A 27,688-nucleotide genomic window follows, 5' to 3' on the forward strand; every position below is an offset into this window, starting at 1 on the left:
ACTTATTTCTGTAATTTCTGTTTTAATGAAAATAATAGTTTCATAGTATGGAAGTCACCATACTGGAGATCAGTGTCTGCTTTAGTTGGGCTCTTGACCCTTAATTTTTTTAGCTTTAGTTTTTCTCTGGCTCCTTTAACTGTGTGTTTATAAAGCACATTTGTTATTTCAAGAGAATCCAAGAGAAAATATTATTAGGTGATGTTGGCTATTTGTTTTTGGCCTGAATCACTGCTCTAATTTAGAGGCTAATTTGCTGGTTATAATGTGTTATTAATTGTGTTCTATTCATAGTATTAGCCATGTGATTATGCAGCACAAGATACAGGACGGTTGTGTTAATTGAATAATATCCAGATAAAAAATTTAAAAAAAGTGCACAAAAGGTTTTAATCTACGGCATTACTTAGACACACGCAGACATCATGAATCAGCGTTTGAATCTCTACAATGGTGACAATAAAAAAAAATTAAGATAAACAGATCATCTTTGAACATAAAACAAGCAACTAAAATGTCACGACAAAAACAGCAAAAGTAAAAGCAATTAGTAAGTATCAAAGAAAATTTGTCAATTCAGATGCATAATTTATTCATGCCGCAATGCATGCTGGGACACATGGGGGGGGGTTGATTGGTGGTACCCAACATGCACTGCAGCTTGAAGATTTTAATTGATTGTCAACATTGTTGAGATTCATACATTGATTCTTGATGTCTGTGTATATCTAAGCAATGCCATAGATTTAAATCCTGCATATAATTCAAATACCGCAACGGTGCCGTAACTCGTGCTGTAGAATCACATGGCAACTATCATGAATAAAACAAAACTATTAACACAGTACCACAATAACCAGAGTATTAGACCCCGAATGAGATCAGTGATTTAGCCACACGATGTCGTTAACAATATATAAATAGCCAACATCACCAGATGTTCTCTTGGATTCCCTTGCCATAACAAATGTGCTTTATAAACACACAGTTAAAGGAGCTAGAGAAAAAAGTTAAAGAGTTAAGAGCCCAACTAAAGCAGACACTGATCTCCAGCATGGTGACTTCAAACAAAACTATAAACAGAAAATTACAGAAATAAAGTCAGTCTGGTGTGAAGCTGGTAATGCTGTTTGTGGAGTTGTTTAATCCTCTTCTGCCAAGATCTTCAGATTTAATGTCTTCTTTTATCTTCAGTTGATTTCATCTAAGGCTGTGGCTGAAGTCAGTTGTAGTTCTTGTGTTTCTCTTTCCGTCAGTGATTCTGCTCATTATCATCAGGTGTTCATCATTAATTCTCAATCATCACTCAATTATCTCATTAACTTGAACACTGTTTCAATGGTACTTTATCTCAGTAGTGTGCACTAGGCTGTGTTAATTTATCATGGGCATTTTTCTGTGTACCATTACATAAAACTTACCTATTTCATTTACGTTTGACTGACAAATATGAATCACATTAAGTTTATTTGTTTGTTTATGTTAAAACTATGTAGTCCAAATGGATGGAAAATTGTAATGTAATTCAAATACATAAAACTTATATTTAGACCAAAATATTTTTTTGAGTGTAGAAGGCCTATACGTTAATAAAATACTTTCACTTCAAACCCACTAAATCCTAGCCTCAGCCCAGTCAGAAGTACCGGTACTTGGGTAGAAACCTATACATGGAAACCTGTCAAAAATGCTTATTTTAAAGAAAGTTGTCTGACGGACTTAGAGGCTTTTGCATCTGAAGTCTTCATATGTTCCCCTGCACATTTATTATGCTCCCTGTGACTTGATTTCGTTTTTATCTATTTTTTTTATTATTAGTCATGTATATTCTGTTCTAATTTAATTCTGTAAATTAATGCTTTTTATTGTTTTTCGTTGTCTCGATGTTGCGCTGCACTGAAAGCATTTGTCGATTGAATTAAATTTTGCAAAATGTGAAATGCAAATCCTGTCTGCAGTCAGTGTGTTCTTTTCCTCTCTATGCAGGTATTTTGTTTAGGTTTATTTATCAAAATGTTCTTTTATATATTTGTGTGATGTTCTGTATTTCCATCGCGGCTTTAAAATGTTATGAGAAAACGTTTTACGAATGTTTATCCACCACATTACCTTTTATTTAAACCTAAATAAGAAAGCCATTGTCAGTTCGTCTGTCAGTTGGCAGGCAGTTTTGGTCGCTTTATTAAAAGTTGTTGCTGTGTGGAGTGTGTAAAATAAAATAAAAATAATTTTACCCTCCTGCTGACTGTCGTGCCCCTCCCAGTCCCAACCCATTCACACACACATAGATGATTCGACTATCGGTCGACTATAGAAAGATTCGACAATTCTGATTCGAATGTGTAAATCATTAGTCGGGGACACCCCTAGTACACACACAAATGAAAACTCACCCTAATGTTGTATGCGGTTATTATTTTTAACTTTGATTTAAATTTTTGGTGGAGTCAGACAGAGATGCGGTCTGCGATGCCAAGATACATAATTAAACCACTATGCTGTCTCAGTCAGTAGTCTGTCTGAAATCAGTTTTGTGAGGTACCTTTGTGCACGAACGCTGCTTGCACAGTCTGTCACTGTCACGTGATAACTGCCCAAGCTTTCAGATGCAGACTAGCTCAGACCCTAATGGGACAAACCTGAACCTGCTAATTCAGGTTAGGATTACTAGAAACTTTCAGAGAGTTTGGAACCAAAAACTAAAGGGAAGTTCAGATTGTGTACTGAGTCTCTCGTTTTTCTTTTACAGCAAAATGAATAAATCTTTATTCAAATCATGCTCATTTGAGTTAAACTGATATATTTTCAATAGCTGAAAGAGCGATAATTTTCTTTATTCAGATTAAAATAATTTGTAACAGTAAATATTACAGCCTGCTAATTAAAGAATGATAAAAGAGTAATTTGGGTAACTTTATTTCGATGGTCCATTTTAGACATTCTAGACACTTCAACACTTGCAACATGTCAACTAACTCTCTTTAGAGTATTAGTAGACTGTATGCTTAATATCTGCTAACACTTTATTTTGATGCTCCCCAACATACATTATACTTACTATAAGTGTAACGGTGGGTTGTAGAGAAGCACACATGACAACAAAGTAAGAACAAAAGACTTAAATTTATCCAAACAGAACACAGGAGACGCACTTTTTAAGTGAGAAACAAACTATACTGGACAAATCAAGGGAAACACAGGGCTTACATAAATGGAGGATGATTAGCGGACCTTAGGAACACATGTAGCCTGGATGCAGGAAGCGGACAAACTGGCTAAACCGACCGTCTGCTAGCTGTCTCACGTTACCGGAGTCAGATAAATCCCAGCACATAGAGACTCTTTCACCTAGATATTATCATATAGAGACTGTGTCTGTTCCCCGAATTAGTAAATACAAAAAAACATCAAAACCATTCAACAGTAAAAATTTAATTGACGTCCAACAAATAAACTAAATATATAATACAGATGAACAATTGATAAAGCTTGGGTTGCTGAATATTAGATCCCTTTCCCCAAAAGCGCTTATTGTTAATGATATTATTACAGATAATAATCTAGATGTGCTCTGTTTGACAGAAACCTGGCTAAAACCTGACGACTACATTACCTTAAATGAGTCCACCCCCCAAGATTATTGTTATAAACATGAGCCGCGTCTGAAAGGTAAAGGGGGAGGGGTTGCTGTAATTTATAATAATATCTTCAGTATTACTCAGAAGTCTAGTTTCAAATATAATTCCTTCAAAGTTTTGGTGCTTTATGTAACGCTATGTAGTGTACATGATAAAACCCGTTCAACATTTGTGTTAGCTACTGTATACAGGCCACCTGGGCATAATACAGACTTTATCAAAGAATTTGCTGATTTTCTATCAGAGTTAGTACTGGCCGTAGATAAAGTACTAATCGTTGGTGATTTTAATATCCATGTAGACAACGGAAAAGACGTATTGGGATTAGCATTTAAAGACACACTGAACTCTATTGGAGTTAGGCAACACGTGTCAGGAGCCACTCATCGCCATAATCATACTTTAGACCTAATATTGTCACATGGAATAAATGTTGATACCGTTGAAATTCTGCAGCAGAGCGATGACATCTCAGATCATTACTTAGTATCATGTATACTTAATTTAGCTAAGGTTGCAAAGCCGCCCCCTCGCTTTAAAAATGGCAGGACAATCACTGCCGCTACTAAAGATTGCTTTTTAAATAATCTCCCTCATCAGTATCATCTGCTCAGCATCCCAGATAGTATAGAAGAACTCGATGTTGCAACAGAAACTATTGACTCTCTCTTTTCCAGTACTTTAGACACAGTTGCTTCTCTGCGCTTAAAGAAGATTAAAGAAAATAGTCCAACGCCGTGGTACAACGAGCACACCCGGGCCCTTAAAACAGCAGCCAGAAAAATGGAGCGCAGCTGGAAGAAAACAAAATTAGAGGTATTTCGTAATTCGTGGAAAGAGCACATGATCACATACAGAAAGGCTGTAAAAACTGCTAGATCTGCTTATTTCTCAACTCTCTTGGAAGAAAACAAACACAACCCAAGGTATTTATTCGATACAGTGGCTAAATTAACCAAAAATAAAGCTTCAACTTCTGATGATTGTAAACAGCACAGCAGTAATGACTTTATGAACTTCTTCACATGTAAGATTGATAATATTAGGAAAAAGTTTTTAACCATGCAGCCGTCTAATACAGCATCACATCAGACAGAGCATTGTAGTGTCACTGAGGAAAAATTACACTCATTCACTGCTATAGGAGAAGAAGAATTGGCTAAACTCGTTAAATCATCAAAATCAACAACATGTATGCTCGACCCTATACCAACTAGGCTATTAAAAGAGATGCTACCAGAGGTCATAGATCCTCTTCTTAATATCATTAATTCATCTTTGTCATTAGGATATGTACCGAAAACTTTTAAGTTGGCTATTATTAAACCACTTATTAAAAAAACGCAACTTGATCCTACAGATTTAGTCAATTATAGACCAATCTCAAATCTACCCTTTCTGTCAAAAATACTTGAAAAGGCAGTGTCTTCACAATTATGTTCCTTTTTAGAAAGAAATGGTATCTGTGAGGATTTCCAGTCAGGATTTAGACCGTATCATAGCACTGAGACTGCTCTCGTCAGAGTTACAAATGATTTGCTCTTATCATCTTTGCTGTATCTCTCTATTAGTGTTACTCGATCTTAGCGCTGCATTTGATACTATCGACCACAACATTCTTTTGAAGAGACTCGAAAATTGTGTAGGTATTAGTGGAATTGCATTATCATGGTTTAAATCATACCTATGCGACCGTTATCAGTTTGTAGTAGTAAATGAAGATATGTCACACCGATCGCTAGTTCAGTATGGAGTACCACAAGGCTCAGTGCTAGGACCGCTACTCTTCACCCTGTACATGCTACCACTGGGAGATATCATTAGGAAGCATGGCGTTAGTTTTCATTGTTATGCTGACGATACTCAGCTCTATATTTCTTCACGCCCTGAAGAAATTTACCAATTCACAAGATTAACGGAATGCATAGCTGATATAAAACATTGGATGACTGGTAATTTCCAGCAACTCAATTCAGAAAAAACAGAATTTTTAATTATTGGACAAAAAAGCTCCACAAGTAGTAACCTAGAATACTGTCTAACACTTGATGGCCTCTCTGTCAAGTCCTCGTCGTCAGTGAGGAACCTGGGTGTGCTCTTTGATACCAATCTTTCGTTTGAAACCCACGTTTCTAGCATCTGTAAAACTGCTTTCTACCATCTTAAAAATATATCTAAATTACGGCACATGCTCTCCATGCAAAATGCTGAACAGTTAGTTCATGCGTTCATGACCTCAAGGTTAGATTATTGTAATGCTCTACTGGGTGGTTGCCCTGCTCGCTTAATAAATAAACTCCAGCTGGTCCAAAACGCAGCAGCTCGAGTTCTTACTAGAACCAGGAAGTATGACCATATTAGCCCAGTTCTGTCAACACTGCACTGGCTGCCTATTAAACATCGCATACATTTTAAAATCTTACTTATTACTTACAAAGCACTAAATGGTTTAGCTCCCCAATACTTGAGCGAGCTCTTAACATATTATACTCCATCACGTATACTGCGGTCTCAAAATTCTGGCCAGTTGATCATACCGAGAATATCCAAATCAACTGCAGGCGGTCGATCGTTTTCCTATTTAGCACCTAAACTCTGGAACAGTCTTCCTAACATTGTTCGGGAAGCAGACACACTCTGTCAGTTTAAATCTAGACTAAAAACACATCTCTTTACTGTGGCATACACATAAAACACTTTTTCAATTAAATGATTGTTAGGCTGCATTAACTAGGTCAGCCGGAACCGGGAACACTTCCCATAACACCTGATGTATTCGTTACATCATCAGAAGAATGGCATCTACGCTAATGATAGTCTCTCTGTTTTATCCCGAGGTTTACTGCAGTCAGCCGGATCCGGGCCATATCCAGTTCAGATGGTGGACCTGCGCCCAGAGAAGACCAACACAGGACCCCGAAGTGTCTGGGAGACCGTGATTAGACTCCCCCTGCAACTGCCTCATCGACACGGCATCTCAATAAACCCGTCTCCGGCGTGTTGACTCAGATTGTTCGAATATTACAATTAAATAATACTTAAATCGATGTCATCCTCAATAAACCCGTCTCCAGCGTGTTGCCTCCGATCATTCGAATATTGCACTTTAATAATTATTTAATCAACATCATCCTCAATAAACCCGTCTCCAGCATGTTGCCCCCGGTCCCTCGAATATTCTGATCTATTATGACCTCCGAGCTGTAAAACTGCCAGAATAATAATAATAATACGCTGTTTGTTAATTGGCCAGAGGAGAACTGGCACCCCGACTGAGCCTGGTTTCTCCCAAGGTTTATTTTTCTCCATTAGGTCACCTAATGGGGTTTTGGTTTCCTTTCCACTGTTGCCTCTGGCTTGGCGTGCTCATTTGGGGACACTAAATTTTTCAACTAAACATCGAAATACATCTAAATAATAAACTAAATTAACCATTTAAACTAAATTACTGATCAAATTATTGATCTAAAGCCCACACTGTCACTGTATGATACTTGAAATTTTTCCAGAATGGCTATACAGCTGAATAAAATTATGCTGCATTATTTTCCTGTTTAACACTGTAAAGCTGCTTTGAAACAATCTACATTGTTAAAAGCGCTATATAAATAAAGTTGACTTGACTTCTCCCTTCCACGGCTGGAGGCAGATCTGGGGGATCCACTTGCCTGGGTAACATTAGAAAACTGAAGACTCAAGGTGACACTGGTTGAATTTGAAAGAGGAGGCGGGAGAAGGAGACCAGAACCAGGACGGAAGCAGCAGGAGCACTGGAGATTTCGAGTTGGACGGAACCAGTGGGGGCACAGGAGATTTTGAGCTGGACGGGACCAGCGGGGACAGGAGACCAAAGGAAACATCCTCTTCCAAATAATTATAATAACAATTCGTAGGGGCCAGCTGCAGCTCACACTCAAAGGTGGGAGTGTGGGTGGGGTTCCTTTCCATCCCCTCGAACTTCACGAGAACTCCCATGATTACGAACAATGTAGCTGGCTCACACACCTGGTCAGACTAAGGCTCGGGCTCCGGGGTGATGGCTGGCTCACTCCTTTTGTCTGGCTCTTGCTTGTGCATTGTGGCAGGAATAATCTCTCTCCATCTGCAGTGGGCTCAGGCGTTTTGTCCTTAACTTAAGAATATGTGCAAACTCAATGAAGAACCATGGAAAGAAACTAGCAAAGGAAACACAGGCAAAAATAGGAACAGAACATACATGTTACGATAAGTAACTTTGCAAGTACATATTCTACTAACCCGAACCCTAACACCTAACACTAACAGTATATTTATACTCTAATGAGAGTTAATGAGAGTTAGTTGACATGTAGTTGCAAAGTTACTTAGAGGTGGTTTCCCGGACCAAGATTAAATTAAGACAGGAGTAGGCCTTAATCTAGAATAGTTAATCATGTTTTAAAAAATGGCTTTCTGAAACACAGATTAAGTACAGATTACTAACACCTGAACTATGGAGTCCTCAACTAAAATACACTCGATTAATTTAATACCACCTGTGCAAATCCGGATTAGCTGGAAGTTGAAAAGAGAGTGCGATCAAAGAACTTTTCTGAACATGAGAAAAGTCTTTTAAAGCAAATAGTTTCGAGACATCCTGTTATCGAAGATAAACTGCACACATCAGAAAAGGAATGCCTGGACATCTATTTGTAATGAATTTAATGCAAATGAACACACATCTACAAGAACAATACAACAACTTCAGGTAAGAATCATTAGTTTTATTATGGCTTTTTAAAATCACTGTTGTATTTATAATAGTTAATACAGGTGTTGTGGAAAAATATCAAAATAAACCTAAAAAAAACTGTTGCTGAAGCTCAAAGAGAGAGGTTTAAGACTGGCGGAGGACCTGCAAATAAAGACTGTGATGTGTTGGATGAGTTACTGACAGGAATACTGGAGAATCAGCAACCTTTGGAGAACATACCAGATGATGACCATCTGGACAGTTCAGATGATGGATCACATGCACCTATATTAAGTATTTGAATTTGATTTTGGCTTTTGTTTCTCTCCTCTCAAACTTCTATTTGCTTCTGTCATATGATGTGAAACATTTTCCCATTTAATCTGTATTTATTTGACCATATATGAACTGTTCATGTTTCAAGGAGAAGGTCAAAACAGAACTGAAGAATTGGAAAGCAGCTTACCCTCCACATCCTCAGAAGCAAGGGTGGCAATGTCTGCAGTACTGGTAACCAGAAGAAAAGACTCACTGTTCATGAAAAGTTGGCTCATGGTTTTCATGAACATAAATTGAAGTATCTTAAGGAGGGGCATGAAATGAAGATGAAGATACTACAAGTAGAACTGGAGATAAAGATGAAGGAGAGAGAGATGCAACAGGCTCAAATGTCACATCAGTACATGAATCTGTGAAATAAATATTGTTTTATTAAGAAAATATGGATGTTGTGGTGGTTTCAGTAACATAATAGTCAAAAAGTTGTACACTTTTAACAAATATTTGGTTTTTATTATTACATGTATCAGATCTGAACAGAGGGTTGAAAGTTAAATAATGTAAAAATATCTATTTAAAGTGGCACAATGCAAAAGCATCCCTGTATGCAAGTCCTTCTCTGTGGTTTGTTGTAAATGGTGGCACATCTGCATTGTCATCCTCTTCTATTGGGGGATCTGGGCATCCCTGCTTTTTTAGGTAGTTGTGAAGAACAGCTGTTGCAATGATGACAGTGCAGCATCTACTTGGTTTGAATCTGAGTGTTTTCCTAAGGCACTGAAAACGACTCTTCCAAACACCAAAAATGCGCTCGACTAAAGCCCTTGTGCGCATATGAGCCTGGTTGTAGTACAGTTGTTCCGCTGTTGTTGGGTGCAAGTATGGCGTAAACAAGAAATCCTTCTGAGCATACCCACTGTCACCAAGCAAAATGCCATTATGATCTCTTCTTTCAAATTGAGTATACAGAGATGATTTGAGGAAAATTCGGGAATCATGAGTTGCACCTTTCCACCGTGCAACAATGTTTGAAAACTCTAACTGGGGAGTGCATACACCTTGGACATTTATGGAAAACCAGTTCTTTCGGTTCCTGTATTGCTCAGCATCTGGAGTAGAGGGACGCTTAATGGGAATGGGTTCGGTTCCATCTATGCAACCTATGACTCCTGGGAAATTTCCATATTCATAGAATAGTACCTTGTAGTTAGCCTGGGTTAGCATCAGGGAAGTTTATGTAATGTGCTTTTAATTCACAAATGGCTCTGCACACTCTGTGAATGACTTTACATACTGTTGGTTCACTGACACCACATTAATCCCCAGTTTCTCGATGAAAGGTGCCACATGCCAAGAACCTTAAGTTATGAGCACCTGGAGACAAACTGGAATAGGCTGTCCTCTTTGGGTCACAGATGAAAGCCTGGGTTCTATGAGTAAAATTATCTCCACTGCATTTACTTTATGCATGCGGAAACGATCTCGAAAACGTATTTCATTAAAACGTTGCAATGGGTCACTTCTGTCTGCAAGAATTTGCCTGGCTGGTGGAAAGCGCTGATCATCACTGACATAGTCCAAGTAATCCATGTGTCCTCCAAATGAAATTAATCTGAAGTTAAACCTGCCTCTTGGTAGGTTTAATTTAAGCCTCAATTTAGTCCTGAAGTTGCTCTAGTCTTCCTCCAGGAAATTAAATTCTGGACTAGACTAAGTCTTAGACTTTTTAAAACCATGACAGAGAAAGCTCATTTCTGTTAATCTGATTTAAATGGCCATTTTAGTCTAGGACTAGGCTTAATCTTGGTAGGGGAAACCACCCCTTAGAGTTAGGACAATGTCTAAAGTAGACCATTGAAAAAGTGTAACCCAAATTTGTGATAACATAGTAATCACATATAACCTTATATTTTAGGTGTATATGTTAAATGATCAACATTATGGATGTGCACTGTATTGGAGTTTTGTATTTAATGGAGTTTTGTTTTAGATGGATTACAAACTGGGCCAGTGACCTCTAGTTGAGAGTCCAGCAGTGGCGGTCTATAGAGGGCGCTGGGGCGCCGCCCCCATCAAAATTCCAGAAATATACATTTATACAAAAATGATATAAAAGTGAAATAAAAATAAAATAGTTAACTCATCCGATGTGCTGGCTGTTAGTAAGAGCCTCAGCATTTCATAAAAACTGGCTTTGATCGGTTAACTATTTTATAAGTTCTTCAATATGTTTCATGCGGTTTCATGCGTGAGGGACGCCGGACAAATGGATGTCTATCTGAGTCCAAAAATATACGGGCAGCATGTTACCTGAATCTGGTCTCTAATTGGTTCTTAAAGATCCTCCTCCGGACACAGGTCGCTGCGTCCCTGGCGAATCAGAATTGGATGCGTGTTATTTTATCCAATCTGATTGGTTCTCGTCACCTGTCATTCAACTTTACGCTCTTGGCCGCTAAAGCGAAAGTGCGTGGGCAACGTCACTCCGACTCCGCTAAAACCTTGTTATGATGATCACTTTCGTAGAGATGGCAGCAGTTAAACCAAATTCTTTCACAAGGCGTTCGTTGGAAGATCCCCAACCGGACCAACGCGATTTACAAATCCAGCAGCAGGCCAGTGACAGAAGATGAAGCTGCACTCGGAGCTTCACGCGCTTGTTATGAGAAACGTAGGTGGCTGGCTGGATGTGTTGTTAGCAATGCCCTTTATTGCTTTCCCTGTCTTTTATTTCAAAGTGTCGGTACTGAAGTTTTGTGGACAACAACGGGGGTAAGAGACCTCAAATATCTGACTGAACAATGCAAACGTCATGACACTACTGAGATGACTGACTTTCATCAGAGAGTCATTGAGAAATTTGCTGGCCAGAAAGAAAGGAGAGCAAAATGTATGTTCAAGTAGTCAACATGCTGTTGAGGTCTGTTGAGGCTGTTTTCTTTTGTTTTTCATTTCCTCATTCAATTATATGTGGGAAATGAATGTGTAAAAAGATAAAAGTGAAGACACTGTTATTCTCTTTAATTCTTGAATTTAGTGAACATGCATCTTGATACTGCCCCCCCCCCCCCCCCCCGCAAAAAAAAGCCCCCCCAAAAAATAATTATCACCAGCCGCCACTCGAGTCCAGACACCTGCAATAAGCCACTGCAGATTGCCACAATGTGAAGTACAGTAAATGAAGAAATTAATAATTTAATATCTTCCTGGCCCCTCCTGAGAACAAAAAACAATCTTTAGAGGATCTTTAAGAACTAATTAGAGACCAGATTCAGGTAACATGCTGCCCGTATTTTGGTTTCCTCCTGGAAACCTTGTTTCAGCTTTTATGTTGTATACTAGTCAGTGAACTTTATCTTGCAAATGCAACTTATTTCACATATTCACATTGTCATTTTATGTCTTATATAGACATTTAATCTCTCAATTGCAATTAGAGCTGGCCTTTCAAGACCATAATGCATCCATGTTTGAGTTTTGATGAGCATTTGTCTAATGTCTGTACTATTTCAGCCGAGTCAGCTCTCACCAAGGAAGAATGGCTGGAAGAGGCTTTTTAGGCAGCATTAACTTTCCTTGCCAATGGTGATGATCTGTCTATCAGGCAGTTTGTAGCTCTTCCCCAGTGAGGAGGAGGAGGTAGCACTACAGGGAAAGCACTACCTGGATGGCCACAGTGGAGTGTTGTAAGTCTTAAGCTGAAATATTCTCCATTATGTACATTCAAAATACACCTTTTCCATTAGCTTTTAGCCAGCACACATGCACAGACCACATTGCAATGGAAAGTTGTGAACCCTGTCTGTCAATACTCTGGCTGAGGCAAGGTCAGCAGCATGCCGATTTCCATTAACTCTTGCACTGCGTCGCTGTATGAATGCTGGGATGAGCAGATGTTCATTCACTGAGGCAAATGGTTAGCCGGGTCATGTTGGCGCACAGAGTCAATAGTTTTTCGTAATCCAATCCTTTGGCGTTAGAAAGGAATTATTTGAATGCTGAATTGAAGACACCCTAGGGCACAATGCCAGGCGGTTTTCCCTAAATCATCTAATGATCTAAGTCCTGAGCTTTTATTTGCCTTCCCCACATGAGTCCAGATGATGAATTCAGGACTCAGGCTGCTCTTTATTCGCTGTTCATAATGCATGGTGGTAAGCGCCATTGTGTCATATAGACTACTATTTGGGATCATGATAAAAAATTTAATTAGGTTGACAGATGTGGTTACTATTAACTGTTGTTGTATAGAGCTGTAGAGAATTATTCTACTGCTAAAAATAATTCTCCTTTTTGAACTCCACAGACAAAATAAGACATGATGGTGACTAAATAAATAAAGAATTTTAGGACTAACTTTCAGTCTGAGTTTGAAATTCAAAAAGAGCTGAGAAACACTTGATTTTCCAAACCAGCTCTGGATTTCCATAAGTTTGACCAGAAAGGCTCCTTCATGGTAGAGCTGCAAGGCATGCAAATACAGCTTTAGTACAGTCATAACAACTTGAATGTTGGGAATGTACGAAAAAAGCCTTTTGACTTTGAAGCCTTTGAAGTGCATGTGCACTTTTGGAAGATGGACGTTGTATCAACAGCAGAAAAGTAATTTTCTACAAAGCATTTATGTCATCTATGTTTATGCAATTCTTTTACACATCACATCACATTTTTCTTTTGCAGACACTGTGTACTCAGAGCTGACAGCATGCATGTTTGCTGTTGTTTTATTAGAGGTCCAAGCAGCAAACATTCAAAAAATTCCAAAACCATACTGTATAAGTTTGGAACAAGTGGGGAAAATACCATCTAAATATTTAAGTGCCTTTGAATAACATGGGTGCCAAATGAAATACACTGCAAAAATGTCAATTTGCAAAGTTCTTTTTGAATGCAAAGTTCCACCTTAACAAAACTTTCTGTCTAGACAACAGGACAATTTGAGGTTGCATGCCATATTTCAGTAATAATAAAAACCATAAACTCCACAATTGTTTGATTTTGACAATTGTTTGACACTTGGACAAATCAACAAAAATGGCCACCAGTCGTCAATCAAATTGAGCCAATAATTTCAAAATTGAGTGGATGCTCATCATGAAATGTGATGTATACAAGCAGGGTGTCAACAATCAGCCATAAGGAGGAGCAACAATTAGCAAATTAATATGCAAAATCTTTAAGATATCAAAAGTACGGGGGCCCGCACATGACATGCAGAAATAAACTAGTAAGCTAAATCGTGCGCGTGGTTTATAAATCGAGGGAACAAATTAGAAAATCGTGTGGACGGTTTAACAAGTCGAGGGAACAAAGTATATCGTCTGCACGATTTAGCAAATCGAGGGAACTAAATTATTAAATTGTGCGCACAATTTACTTTTTTTTTCTTGCACGTCATGTACAAAAGCTACATTTTGCATGAATTTTGAAATGCAACTTCTAGAAACCAAAATAATATTAATAAAATAAATTAAATTAAATGAAGGACTAATGAGATGGGAAACCACTTTAACGGGCATATCTGATATTGCTATCTGAAAAGAAAAAAACTTGAGATTTGAGCCTGTTTAAATACAGTAATGAAAACACCAATTTGTACCGTATGGCTCTGTAAGGTCACTAATACCCTTATAAGGACAAAATCAGTAAGTGCTGTGTGAGAGGTCATTTGTTGTGATCATCTGTACCTGAACTGCAGGCTAACAAATACAAATTTGACTGGAAAATAAGGAAGCAGGGTATGAAAAGCTTCTCAGAAATTACCATATAAAGGCAATAATTAAAGAACCAACTTGCAAAACATATCAAAACTTGTATTGTATTATCTGTCACCATAAAATAAATATATATTCAAGAAGTGATATAGCAAGAGAGGTTGGACCGGAGCTGAAAAGGGAAAGAGAGAGAGCAAGATAAATCTCCCAGAGGACAAAAGGGAGGAGTCAGAGACTTGGTGTGTGATGTCAGCAGCTTGTTGGATTGAGGTGCTGCACCCTGCTGAGTTTAATCCAGGCTGATTAGGAAGCAGCAAGCAGTCACCTGTGTGAAGGCAGAAAAGTAGCTAAAGATAACCTAGTGTAGCCTGGGATTGCTACTTCCAGAGGAATCCAACACAAGGAAACTCACAAGGACAACAGCATTGATCTGTAGTTGAGTCACAGTTGACAAGGGAAGAAACGGGCAAGATACTCGAATTTCAGAGCAGAAAAGAAGCTTTACATGACCTTTTAATAGCATCCGAGGATAGGTTCTTGGTTTTCAAGGGCATATTGCTTTCTTGTCAGCATTTCTAAACTAATCTAATACAATCCTTTGGGAACCGCTTGATCAGAATGTCCACAAACGGAATAAGCATGGCTCTAAAGCTCCAGTTTGGACTTATTAATTACGGAAATCGTTACCTCACAGCAGAGGCATTTGGGTTCAAGGTAAATGCATCTGGAACAAGCCTGAAGAAAAAACAGATCTGGACCCTGGAGCAAGACCAGGAAAGCCAGGTGGTTTTCTTGCGGAGTCACCTCGGACGTTATCTGGCCTCAGATAAAGATGGCAAGGTAAGCTGTGAGGAGGAAGTGCCAAATACAGACTGCCGTTTCTTGATTGTGATGCAGTCAGATGGACGCTGGGCCTTGCAGTCTGAACCATACTTGCGTTATTTTGGAGGCTCTGCCGAATATCTGTCCTGTTTTGCCCAAACCATTGGAGAATCTGAGATGTGGGCCATGCATCTTGCCCTTCACCCACAGGCCAACCTGTTAAGTGTAAGCCGCAAGCGCTATGCTCACCTGTCCATCGCAGATGACGAGCTCTCCATGGACAGCAACATCCCCTGGGGTGTGGACTCCCTGATCACCTTGGTCTACCTGGATGGGAAGTACAGTCTGAAGACCTGTGACAACCGCTTTCTCAGCAACGATGGCAAGCTGGTAATGGAGAATGGGTCTAACACCAGTTTCACCCTGGAGCTCAAGTCTGGCAAGCTGGCCTTTAAGGACTGTGGGGGCAAGTACCTCTCGCCAACGGGCCCCACAGGCACCCTGAAGTCTGGCCGCTGCTCAAGGCCAGGGAAAGATGAGCTGTTTGATCTGGAAGAGAGCCACCCACAAGTTGTTTTCCAGGCAGCCAACAAAAGATATGTGTCTATTCGTCAAGGTAACCAAAGATTGTGCATTTGTGTTGACATATCATGGTCATTATTATTGGTTTAAAACAAGGTTGCCCAATCCTGATCTTATTTAGCTAGTTCAGGCGTGTTTGATTAGGGTAGGAGCTGAACTATGCAGGGACATATGCTATGTTCACACTGTCAGTCCAAATCCGATTAATTGTGTATACGATTGGAATCTGATCAAAAATGTTGTAAAATCGTATAGGATTTCAAACCACATTCGAAAGTAGCTCAAAACTGACATCACATTTCATGTGATCTATTTTTTTTTTCTGGTTTTGTTTTTTTGTTGCCGTTCACACTTGGCAACAACTAAATCTGATTCTGGATTCCAATTGGATATATGCGCAAAAATCATATTTAGATATACAGTCTGAATGAGGCTATTGATGTCAAGGAATAGAATTGGCCCACAATCTGAAGATATTCAGCAACATGGTTGAACAATAAAACTAGGGTTCCAGCTCATCTATATTTATAATATTTAGATAAAAGATTCTCTGCTGACGTAGCACTAGGTCCATACCATTTTGTTGTTAGATTTTTTCATGTCGCACAGGCCATGTCAATTCAATTGTCTTTTTTGTTTGAAATTTGTATCATAAGCCTATTACAAATCACAAAAACTTGCACACAAATGGCATGGCATTACATAAAACTAAACAATGCACAGACTTTTAGACTTAGTAGTAGCTTTTCCCAAGCCCTACAATGTGGTAATTTCCTGGATGATGCATGTGTACGCATTACAAAATCTCCAAAAAGTGCAAAGATTGGAGGACATCTACAGGTCTGGGTGCTTGGTCCTCCACTAACACAATTAAATCCTCTGTGGGAACTGGGAAGCAATCAAATTAAATAGAGTTATCATGCCCAATGTGTGTCCAGTTCAGATTAAACCAGCGACAAATGATTTGTCAGACACATACTTTTTTTGCATATATTTAAAAGGACAGTTTGCCCCAAAATATTTTTTTTCATAATTTATTCACCTTTGTCATTCCAAAGCACTTTGAGTTTATTACAATATGCTGGCCATTGTATTTTACAATGAACAGGGAGCGAAACTTTCAAACATAAAAAAGTACAGAAATCACCACAAAGTAGTCCATATGCCTCATTATATGAGTCATGTAGTTTAACTGTGTGAGGAAAAGATATTCAGTGATAATGTTTCCCTCTAGTGGGCTCTTAATCAACTGAATCACTGAATCTGAGTCAGTGAGCCGATCTTCAGAACTGGATCTAATTTGTGAGCAAATAACACAACTAACAAAAATATGTTCTAAGAACATTTTGCTAATGTTCCTATATTAAGTTATGATAGCATTATTTCTAAATGTTATCTGAACGTTATGTGAACGTTAGTTAAAAAATTAGGGGAACATTCAATTTCATCATTTTGCAAACATTAGGGGAATGCTACTTTTGGATGTTCTATAAACATTCTGAAATACGTAGTAAGTAGCGGTGTTTAAAAACACTGGCCCCACTTTATATTAGGTGGCCTTAACTACTATGTACTTACATCAAAAAATAAGTACAATGTACTTACTGTGTTCAAATTGTATTGCAAAACACCTTTGCTGATATTGAGGTGGGATACAGGTAGGGTTAGGGACAGGTGTGGTGGTATGGGTAAGTTTAAGGGTAGGGTTAGGTGTAAGGGAAGTGTCAACTGTGTAATTACAAATGTAACTACAGAAATTAATTACAGATGTAATTACATGAAGGTATTTTTTTAAAGTAAGTACAATGTAAAAACATGTATGTACACAATAAGTGCATTGTATCAAACGATTAATTCAAATGTTAGTACATAGTAGTTAAGGCCACCTAATATAAAGTGGGTCCAAAACACTAGACACACATCCAACTCAAATGAACATTCAACTGACAAGTTTCACATGAACGTGCCAATGAGAGCAAGGGAAGTTGCTCTATTCTTGGAATATAGCAAATAAGTCATATGCATCAATTTTGTTATATTTCAAAGCATGTCTCTCTGAAAGGCCTTGTGCAGAATTCTTCAACAATCTTCCTGGGGACCCACTGTTCTACTCCAGTTTAGCTCCAACCCAAATCAATCACTCCTGAACCAGCCTATCAAACTCGTCAGGTTTGCTTGAAAAGCCCAGGCAGGTGTGCTGAAGCAGGTTAGAAACAAACGTTGCAGGACATTGGGTCTACAGGAGCAGGGATGACATTGGCCTTGTAGGGGAAAAGAAGAGGCTGACATTTGATACAGAGGGGAGAAGGATAAGCTTTGTGCACAACTGCACTTTCAGCTATGAGCCATTGTGATTAATGCTGTTCATTGTCATAGACAAATATTTGCAAACACTTAGCTCTATTATCATATAGTAGAATACATGCATTAAATAGCTAACAAAATACGTCATTAAATAGCTAAATGTCAGTGTATGTTTTTTTCCCCACTGCTTGGTTATAGAACAAAGATGTCCATGCCATTGGTCTATTACCTATGTACGGTAAACAGCATCATGGGGTGTGGCTGGAATTGTTCAAGGCAAGATTGATACTTTTCTTAGTAACCAAAATACATTTTTAATGAATATTATTATAAATAATTTATCCAGACACATCATTTTTTTAATTCATGTGCCCCTCACAATGACATCTCTTCTCTGATGACGTGTACACCCGATGGGAGTGAGGGTGGGCAATAGTCCTTCCCTTCTAACATGAGATTGCAGCAAAGTGACAATAGCTCAACTATCCAATCAATTTATTGTGGAAAAAATCAAGTCCTGTCCTACTTTTTTTTCCCTCGTACAATAAGGTATTCACTTATATAAATGTCACAATAGGGAAGACTTTAAAGCTCCTTAAAGCTTCAGTGTATCATTGTAGTACTTCTAGTGCCACCAAATAGAACTGCAAAAAAATATATATATATATATATATTCAAACAGGTTTCCCAAAACCCTTGTCTGCCATTGGTTGGACAAACACAAGGCATATATAATATATAATTTTCCATTTCTGGATCTGCATATTAAGCTTGAATAGGATGGATCAAGGCACCAACTGCTTATTAGGCCCCATATATTTGCATTGCAGGCAATTAAGCATCAAGGCTTCTAGGGTAAGTGTTAGGGATTACTCCAGTAAAAGGCTTAAGAGACAGTCAAGGGATATTTCTGAAGCATCTAATTTGAACATCAGCCTACATTCTGACACTTTGACTAGTTGGAATAGACATAAGTTTGCTGGTAATGTTATTTAACCCACAGGTTCAGAGGGAGTGACAGAGATGAACTGTCTGATTACTGGTTTAGTGGGACTTAGCCAGCAGCACAGAGCACTGAGGTGTTACCAGTAGATAGCCATGGATTAGCAATAACCCTTTGAGTCACAGGTGTGTGTGAACGCTCAGCCAATCATAATCAAGGACAGAAAGCATCTATTTTATAATTGAATTAAAACCCTTTCCCTGAATTTGAATTGAGGTAGAAAATAGGATGCAGAATTTAAATTCAATAGTGAATTTAGACTTCCATATCTCCTTGAGCAGGGGAATTGCTCCCTCAAGGATCACACAAGGGACTTCTTAGATCTGGTTTGCCGCACCTGCTATCCTGACCGCTTGCTATGCGTCTTTTACAACAACAGCCTCAACGAGCGGTCAAAGGCATGCCTGCCCGTGTAAGATCCTTGAGGGAGCTTCGCAGAATACGCGGAGTGGGTGCTGGTGTGTGTGCTGGTCCCTGTATACCATTTGCATTGTGGATGAGGACAATACCAGCCCCACTACGGACACAGAGCCCAGCCAGCCTTAAGCCAGGCCAGGATTAGAAGCCAGAGCCCACCGCAGACTCAGAGACCGATTCTGCCTTGAAGAAAGAGCCAGAGCGTTTGCCAGAGGTCAATTTCGTAGCGCACATTGAAGGGTCTGACCAGGTGCCAGCAACAACATCTGTCACTGAGAGCATATTAGTGGAGTTTTGGGGGATGGACTGAAGCTCCGGCCACACTCCCATCACTTAGGTGCATTCAATAAGCTTGGTCTCCACAGAATTATTATTATTTGATTAGCTGGATAATGATCTCCAGAGTCTGCTGATACCATCTAGTTCCAAGTTGTTTTCTTCGTTGCTGGTTCAGCCCAGTCCCAAGTCATCTTTGTCGCCCCTGGTTCAGCCCAGTCCCACGTCATCTTTCAACCTGATCTCACAGAATTCCGTGAAATGAACACGGGCCCTTTAATTCAATTTCATCATTTTGCAAACATTAGGGGAATGCTACTTTTGGATGTTCTATAAACATTCTGAAATACGTAGTAAGTAGCGGTGTTTAAAAACACTGGCCCCACTTTATATTAGGTGGCCTTAACTACTATGTACTTACATCAAAAAATAAGTACAATGTACTTACTGTGTTCAAATTGTATTGCAAAACACCTTTGCTGATATTGAGGTGGGATACAGGTAGGGTTAGGGACAGGTGTGGTGGTATGGGTAAGTTTAAGGGTAGGGTTAGGTGTAAGGGAAGTGTCAACTGTGTAATTACAAATGTAACTACAGAAATTAATTACAGATGTAATTACATGAAGGTATTTTTTTAAAGTAAGTACAATGTAAAAACATGTATGTACACAATAAGTGCATTGTATCAAACGATTAATTCAAATGTTAGTACATAGTAGTTAAGGCCACCTAATATAAAGTGGGTCCAAAACACTAGACACACATCCAACTCAAATGAACATTCAACTGACAAGTTTCTCATGAACGTGCCAATGAGAGCAAGGGAAGTTGCTCTATTCTTGGAATATAGCAAACAAGTCATATGCATCAATTTTGTTATATTTCAAAGCATGTCTCTCTGAAAGGCCTTGTGCAGAATTCTTCAACAATCTTCCTGGGGACCCACTGTTCTACTCCAGTTTAGCTCCAACCCAAATCAATCACGCCTGAACCAGCCTATCAAACTCGTCAGGTTTGCTTGAAAAGCCCAGGCAGGTGTGCTGAAGCAGGTTAGAAACAAACGTTGCAGGACATTGGGTCTACAGGAGCAGGGATGACATTGGCCTTGTAGGGGAAAAGAAGAGGCTGACATTTGATACAGAGGGGAGAAGGATAAGCTTTGTGCACAACTGCACTTTCAGCTATGAGCCATTGTGATTAATGCTGTTCATTATCATAGACAAATATTTGCAAACACTTAGCTCTATTATCATATAGTAGAATACATGCATTAAATAGCTAACAAAATACGTCATTAAATAGCTAAATGTCAGTGTATGTTTTTTTTCCCCACTGCTTGGTTATAGAACAAAGATGTCCATGCCATTGGTCTATTACCTATGTACGGTAAACAGCATCATGGGGTGTGGCTGGAATTGTTCAAGGCAAGATTGATACTTTTCTTAGTAACCAAAATAAATTTTTAATGAATATTATTATAAATAATTTATCCAGACACATCATTTTTTTAATTCATGTGCCCCTCACAATAACATCTCTTCTCTGATGACGTGTACACCCAATGGGAGTGAGGGTGGGCAATAGTCCTTCCCTTCTAACATGAGATTGCAAAACCAAATTTGATCTTTTCTAGAATCACAATGAAAAAAAAGCTAATAGTATATTGCTCTTATTAATCTAATAAAATCTGTGAATTAAGCCACTACACAATGATTATATTCTTATCATTGAGCAGCTGACAGCATTTGATTATCTTTTCTTGCCAAACATTAAAAAGTCGTCAAACTGCCCAACTAAAGAAAACACTCATCACCATGATGGTGACATAAAAAATAAAATAAAATAAAAAACTTAATCAGCTGAACAAAACATCTTAAATTGGGAGACATGTGACCTTACTCAGTTAATTGAGTTAAGTGAACTACTTTGTTTAAAATTTGAGTAAACTCAGAAAAGCTGTGCAGCAAGTTGCCTTACAATTTTAAGTTATGTCAACTTTTCTTTTTTTACAGTGCACATTCTGACACTTTGACTAGTTGGAATAGACATAAGTTTGCTGGTAATGTTATTTAACCCACAGGTTCAGAGGGAGTGACAGAGATGAACTGTCTGATTACTGGTTTAGTGGGACTTAGCCAGCAGCACAGAGCACTGAGGTGTTACCAGTAGATAGCCATGGATTAGCAATAACCCTTTGAGTCACAGGTGTGTGTGAACGCTCAGCCAATCATAATCAAGGACAGAAAGCATCTATTTTATAATTGAATTAAAACCCTTTCCCTGAATTTGAATTGAGGTAGAAAATAGGATGCAGAATTTAAATTCAATAGTGAATTTAGACTTCCATATCTCCTTGAGCAGGGGAATTGCTCCCTCAAGGATCACACAAGGGACTTCTTAGATCTGGTTTGCCGCACCTGCTATCCTGACCGCTTGCTATGCGTCTTTTACAACAACAGCCTCAACGAGCGGTCAAAGGCATGCCTGCCCGTGTAAGATCCTTGAGGGAGCTTCGCAGAATACGCGGAGTGGGTGCTGGTGTGTGTGCTGGTCCCTGTATACCATTTGCATTGTGGATGAGGACAATACCAGCCCCACTACGGACACAGAGCCCAGCCAGCCTTAAGCCAGGCCAGGATTAGAAGCCAGAGCCCACCGCAGACTCAGAGACCGATTCTGCCTTGAAGAAAGAGCCAGAGCGTTTGCCAGAGGTCAATTTCGTAGCGCACATTGAAGGGTCTGACCAGGTGCCAGCAACAACATCTGTCACTGAGGGCATATTAGTGGAGTTTTGGGGGATGGACTGAAGCTCCGGCCACACTCCCATAACTTAGGTGCATTCAATAAGCTTGGTCTCCACAGAATTATTATTATTTGATTAGCTGGATAATGATCTCCAGAGTCTGCTGATACCATCTAGTTCCAAGTTGTTTTCTTCGTTGCTGGTTCAGCCCAGTCCCAAGTCATCTTTGTCGCCCCTGGTTCAGCCCAGTCCCACGTCATCTTTCAACCTGATCTCACAGAATTCCGTGAAATGAACACGGGCCCTTTACCTCAAAATCTGTGGTAGTTTCACGGAATCGCTGAAAATTCCTTGATGGGTCCACGGAAGTGATGCCAATGTAAGTCATTGACAGCAAACAGATGCATTGGCCATGGTTATCATCATGAAACTATGATTTTGCCATTATGATTCTCGATTTAATCAGCCAGCATAATTTTATTTGCAATTATTTTCTTTTTTTTATTTGGGTTGTTCAGACACGTTTTGAACACGTAACCCAATCCCTTCACTAAACTTACCCATTTGTGTATTATAAAAAACAGGATATAACAGGCAGATACGACTACAGGCACAATTTATAAAAAAAATATATATATATTCCAATTTTTAACAATTGATTTGTGATAAGAAAATCCCCAAAAGCGATCAGCATCTCCATCCGCCGAAGATCATACGGTAAACACCTTTCAAATTTTACTGCCGGAAGAAACTTTATGTCAGGTTTGACAGCATTGGCTGTCATACGTCGAGTGACCAATTGCGTCATTACGTCAGCTTTAATTGTAAAATACCATTGGCTCTCGTGTGTCTCGTGACCGATCGCGTCATGCTCAAGAGTCATGTGTATTATTTGAATGATATATATGAATGAGTGCGTGCACGGAGCGGCAGGATAATCATTTCAGCGATAAAACATTAAGATCAACTCTGTTCTTTACATAAAGATATTGTATGACGTTAGAAGACTTGGAATGCAATACTGTTACTGTTTTGGGTCAGTTTTTGCAATAATAATTTTGGCTATACTTTTATTTGCCTGTAATGTGTTTTATATTGTTGAGAGTGGGTAGGCTTAGGGTAGGAGTGGAGTTAGTTGCTCAAAAATATAAAAGTAGCCTATAAATATTCATAATATCATACTTTTTACTGTCATTGACTTACATAGGCATCACTTCCGTGGACCCATCACAGAATTTTCGGCGATTCCGTGTAACTGCCACAGATTTTGAGGTGAAGGACCCGTGTTCATTTCACGGAATTCTGTGAGACCAGGTTGCATCTTTGTCGCTGCTGGTTTTGCACAGCACCAAATCTCCTTTGTTGTCTAGAACCAAGTCTCCTTTGCCATCCAGAGCTATTTCTCCTTTGTTGTCCAGCACAAAGTCGACTTCATCGGCATTGGCTCTGCCAAGCCCAGCCTCCCTCTCCCTCTTCCTCTGCTAAAGCCATCCAGTTCCTCGGCTTCACCTCCACCGTCTCTCTTTAGTCCCTTGGCTCCTCCTTCAGTGGTTCTACCCAGCTGTTTGAATCTGCCTTGGGATTCCCATTCATCAGCTCCGGCATGGTCTAAGGATCCCTCAGCTTCACCTCAAGCTTTCGAGCCCAGGACGCTTCGCCAGCTCCCTTGTCCCTCTGGGTTAATTTTGGTCAATTGTCGCTCTGGCTGTATTTTGGACTTCCGGATCTCCACCTCATTGGCTCTGCAAGGCTCCTCCTTCCCTCTGGTTCCGCCATCATCCTCAGTCACACTGACTCCGCTCAGGTCTGCTAAGCCCACGTCTTCAACTTGGTCACGTGCACCTGCGGTTCCACCTTGCCCTTCAGTCCTTCAATGTATCCCTGGGTTTTCATCTCCTCAGCTCCTCCTGGGTCTCCAATTTTCATGACTTCACCTCTGTCAGTCAGGCTCCTGGGTCTATCCTGCCCCCCTCGTCTGCTCCTTGACCTCATCAGGAACCCCATCTTTCCTGCCTCTGTTGGACACGTTCCCTGTATCGTTGATCATTCCCAGTGTATTTAAGGCCTCTGTTTCCTCAGTTCATGGTTCTGTGTCATTAATGGTATATCTGTAATGTTTTTCTAGTTCTTGGTGTTCTTTAAAGCCTCTATTAATCATTCATTCTGGGTCATGCATCTCTGTTTTGGATTAAAATACAAAGGCACCGTGATAGCCATAGAGACATAATGTTGTGTAAAATATAAATGTTGTTGACAGTAAGAGCCTTTAATTTTTTTTATTGATTTATTTTTATTTCAAATGGTAAGTGGTTTGATGTGGTGTCTCAGAAAGTGCATGTTACTAGCTAAAAAAAGAAAATAATAATTACATGAGGAGACAGCCATTCAGGGGTAGAAAAAGCCATCAGTTTGAGGGAAAAGTTTGAGGGCAACCTGATGCATTTTAGAACTTCTTTCAAATTCATATCTGCTGTACTATTTACTTGCTTTGTAATTTTGCAAAGACCATGTCTCATTCATTGAGAGAGCCTGCCATGACAAATTAATTTTATTACAGGTGTTAGCATCCTAGCTAATCAGGATGATGAGACCGACATGGAGACATTTCAGATGGAGATTGACAAAGAGACAAAGAAGTGCATGTTCAGAACCAGTGGCGGAAATTACTGGACACTCGTTACACACGGAGGGATTATGGCTTCAGCCACAGAAGTGTAAGGAGATGTTTTAAACATGTTTCTCATTCAAACAAACAACGAGTATGGTAAAACTTGAGAAACATGACAATATTAAATCTATGAAATAAAAATGTTTAAGGGTATTGAATAATGTTTCAAATAAAAGTTATGTAAAATGAATACATATGCTATATAGTTCCCCCCTCAAATGATTATAAACAACATAGGGGTGCTATTTGTTAAAATAAAAGTGTAACAAATATTGTTAAATCAATGTTGTCAGATAATTTACCCCAAAAATGTCATCATTACTCACACTCATTCCAAATCTGTGTGACTTTCTTCCTTCAGTGGATCATAAAAATATATATTGAAGACCCAAACCGTTTTGTTGACCATTTACTTCCATTGTATGGGCAAAAAACAAAACAAAAAACTACTTTTGTGTTCCATAGACCAAAAAAACATTCAGGTTTTTGAACAGCATGAGGGTGAGTAAATGATGAGAGAACTGTCCTTTTGGGGTGAACTATCACTTTAACATGTAAACATAATATAATATACGCATAGCAATGATCTTGAATATGTGCGTTCTTGTAATTGATAGAGAAGAAAACACCATGTTTGACATTGAGTGGCTGGGCCGACGAGTCGCTTTGAGGGCAAACAATGGAAAATATGTCTGCACAAAGAAAAATGGACAGCTCGCTGCTGTGAGTGATTCTTTGGGTGAGTGCAAACGGATTATTTTCTGACCTTTTACTGAACTGTCATACTGGATACCTACATAACACGAGTCCGATAAACCCTCTCATGTGTTCGGCAGGGGAGGACGAGCAGTTTGTGCTAAAGCTGATTAATCGCCCTATCCTGGTCTTGCGTGGGGAGAACGGCTTTGTGTGTCACCACAAAAATTCCAATACACTGGACGCCAGTCGCTCTGTTTATGACATCTTCTCATTGTTTTTCAGTGATGGCGCATATCATATAAAAAGTGAGTCATATTGTGTGAGCCATGACTGACGAGAGTTTCACTGAGTAACACAGACACTTCTTCACAAAATTCCTGATGCCTGTATTTTTTCTCTACCACAGGTGGAAATGAAAAGTTTTGGTATGTCTCCGGCAGTGGCCTGGTGTGCACAGATGGGGACAAACCTGAGGATTTCTTCTTTGAGTTTGTGGAGTATGGACGGGTCGGCATCAAGGGTCAGAATGGCAAGTACCTGCGTGGAGACCAGGGAGGCACGCTGATGGGTGATGGGTGCAGCATGGACGCCTCTTCCCTGTGGGAGCACTGAGTGCTGTAACCAACCACAGACACACAAATACAGACTCACTGAGGAACAATGAGTTCTCCTACTGACACCTGTTCAACTTTTCAGGAGTATATTGTTCATTCATTTTCTTTCTTCAGTCTTTTTTGTAAGTTAAAAATATCTGTTTTCGGTGTACATTTTAGTGTCACCCTTTTATTCATCAGAAAAATACAATCTTACATTTACTCCTAGTCACTTTAATCAAATGAAACTAAGGTTGGTTATTTAAACTGTTCAGTCTAAAGGTGCTCTATTTGAAGCAAGGTTTGAACTTAATGGTACTTTTGACAGATGTGTTTGTCAGAGGCCTACAGAAGATAGTGTCACTGACTTTAAATTATATTTCTAAAATGGCAATAGTAACCAAAATCTTTTGTTTTTGTGCAATGTTTCATCTGTCATATCAGCCAAATATTGGCATTTTAAATCCCTAAACGATGACAAGCTTGTTGGTGTTCAAATATTCCTTATTTAGCAAAATTTCTACTATGGTGAATGTTTTGAGTTGTGTGTTTCTGTGACTTTACATTTGTAATCTGTCCAAGAGTGAATAATAATAATATGATGTATTTTCTAATTAATCATTTGAACAATAAAAATCACAAATAAATAAATCATATTAAACACTAAATAACTTTGTGTACATCTCTCAAATTATGTCAGATCACAGTATTCATTTTCATTTACTGTGGACAAAAAACAAACAAAAACAAAAAAAGATAATTTTTCAGATGACCTTTTGTTTTCAAAATCTTTTGTGTTCCATAATGCCAGTTCACACTGCTCATACAGACACAGACTGAATAAAATGTTCTAAAATTATCCTTTTGTTAATAAAACTTGCTACATTTAGATCCTCACCTCTACAACTCTTTCCTTTTCTCAACAATACAATTGCATTTGCTTTGTTAAGAACTATGATCAGTACTCAACAGTGCTATAAAGGCTTTAAAATAATTCTGACCTCCTTATGGAAGCCCATTTCCAACACATAAGAAAAAAGAAAAAGAAAAAAAAAACCTACCTGTATGACATACACTGAAATGATGATATAAATGAAGTCATAATTATGTTGTGAAAAGTCAAAATTATGAATTTAAAATTCACATAAAAATGTGAAATTATGACGGTCAAAATTATGACTTGAGATTAGTCAAAATTTGGCATCATTAATTTTGACTTAGTATGTCATAATTGTGACT

The 27,688-nt window shown here is 38.9% G+C and overlaps 1 protein-coding gene and 1 pseudogene across 3 annotated transcripts; one reads left to right on the plus strand and one right to left on the minus strand.

The window, feature by feature from the left end:
- Positions 1-9,198: 9,198 nt before the first annotated feature.
- LOC307135673 (putative nuclease HARBI1) lies at positions 9,199-10,218 on the minus strand (annotated as a pseudogene). Its single transcript has one exon. The product of its transcript is annotated as a putative nuclease HARBI1 (transcript).
- A 4,409-nt stretch (positions 10,219-14,627) lies between these two features.
- On the plus strand, positions 14,628-27,479 carry fscn2a (fascin actin-bundling protein 2a, retinal). Of its 2 annotated transcripts, none has more exons than XM_079812530.1 (5): positions 14,628-15,780; positions 25,047-25,203; positions 25,775-25,896; positions 25,994-26,161; positions 26,263-27,479. In XM_079812530.1, exons 1-5 carry the CDS (start codon positions 14,961-14,963, stop codon positions 26,466-26,468), a joined length of 1,473 nt encoding a protein of 490 aa, XP_079668656.1. In that variant the 5' UTR covers positions 14,628-14,960; the 3' UTR covers positions 26,469-27,479. The 2 variants fall into 2 exon arrangements, with proteins under 2 accessions (XP_079668656.1, XP_079668657.1); XM_079812531.1 differs by having other exon boundaries at positions 14,634-15,780; positions 26,297-27,345.
- The last annotated feature ends 209 nt before the right edge of the window (positions 27,480-27,688 follow it).

The sequence above is a fragment of the Gobio gobio genome, assembly GCF_949357685.1.
Source record: "Gobio gobio genome assembly, chromosome: 1".
NCBI lineage: Eukaryota > Metazoa > Chordata > Actinopteri > Cypriniformes > Gobionidae > Gobio > Gobio gobio.

Bases quoted from the DNA above. Each gene is read 5' to 3' on its own strand.
- fscn2a (XM_079812530.1), top strand. From the start codon at position 14,961: ATGTCCACAAACGGAATAAGCATGGCTCTAAAGCTCCAGTTTGGACTT. The intron at 15,781-25,046 runs GTAACCAAAGAT...ATTTTATTACAG, and splicing joins ATATGTGTCTATTCGTCAAG to GTGTTAGCATCCTAGCTAAT. The intron at 25,897-25,993 runs GTGAGTGCAAAC...TGTGTTCGGCAG, and splicing joins TGCTGTGAGTGATTCTTTGG to GGGAGGACGAGCAGTTTGTG.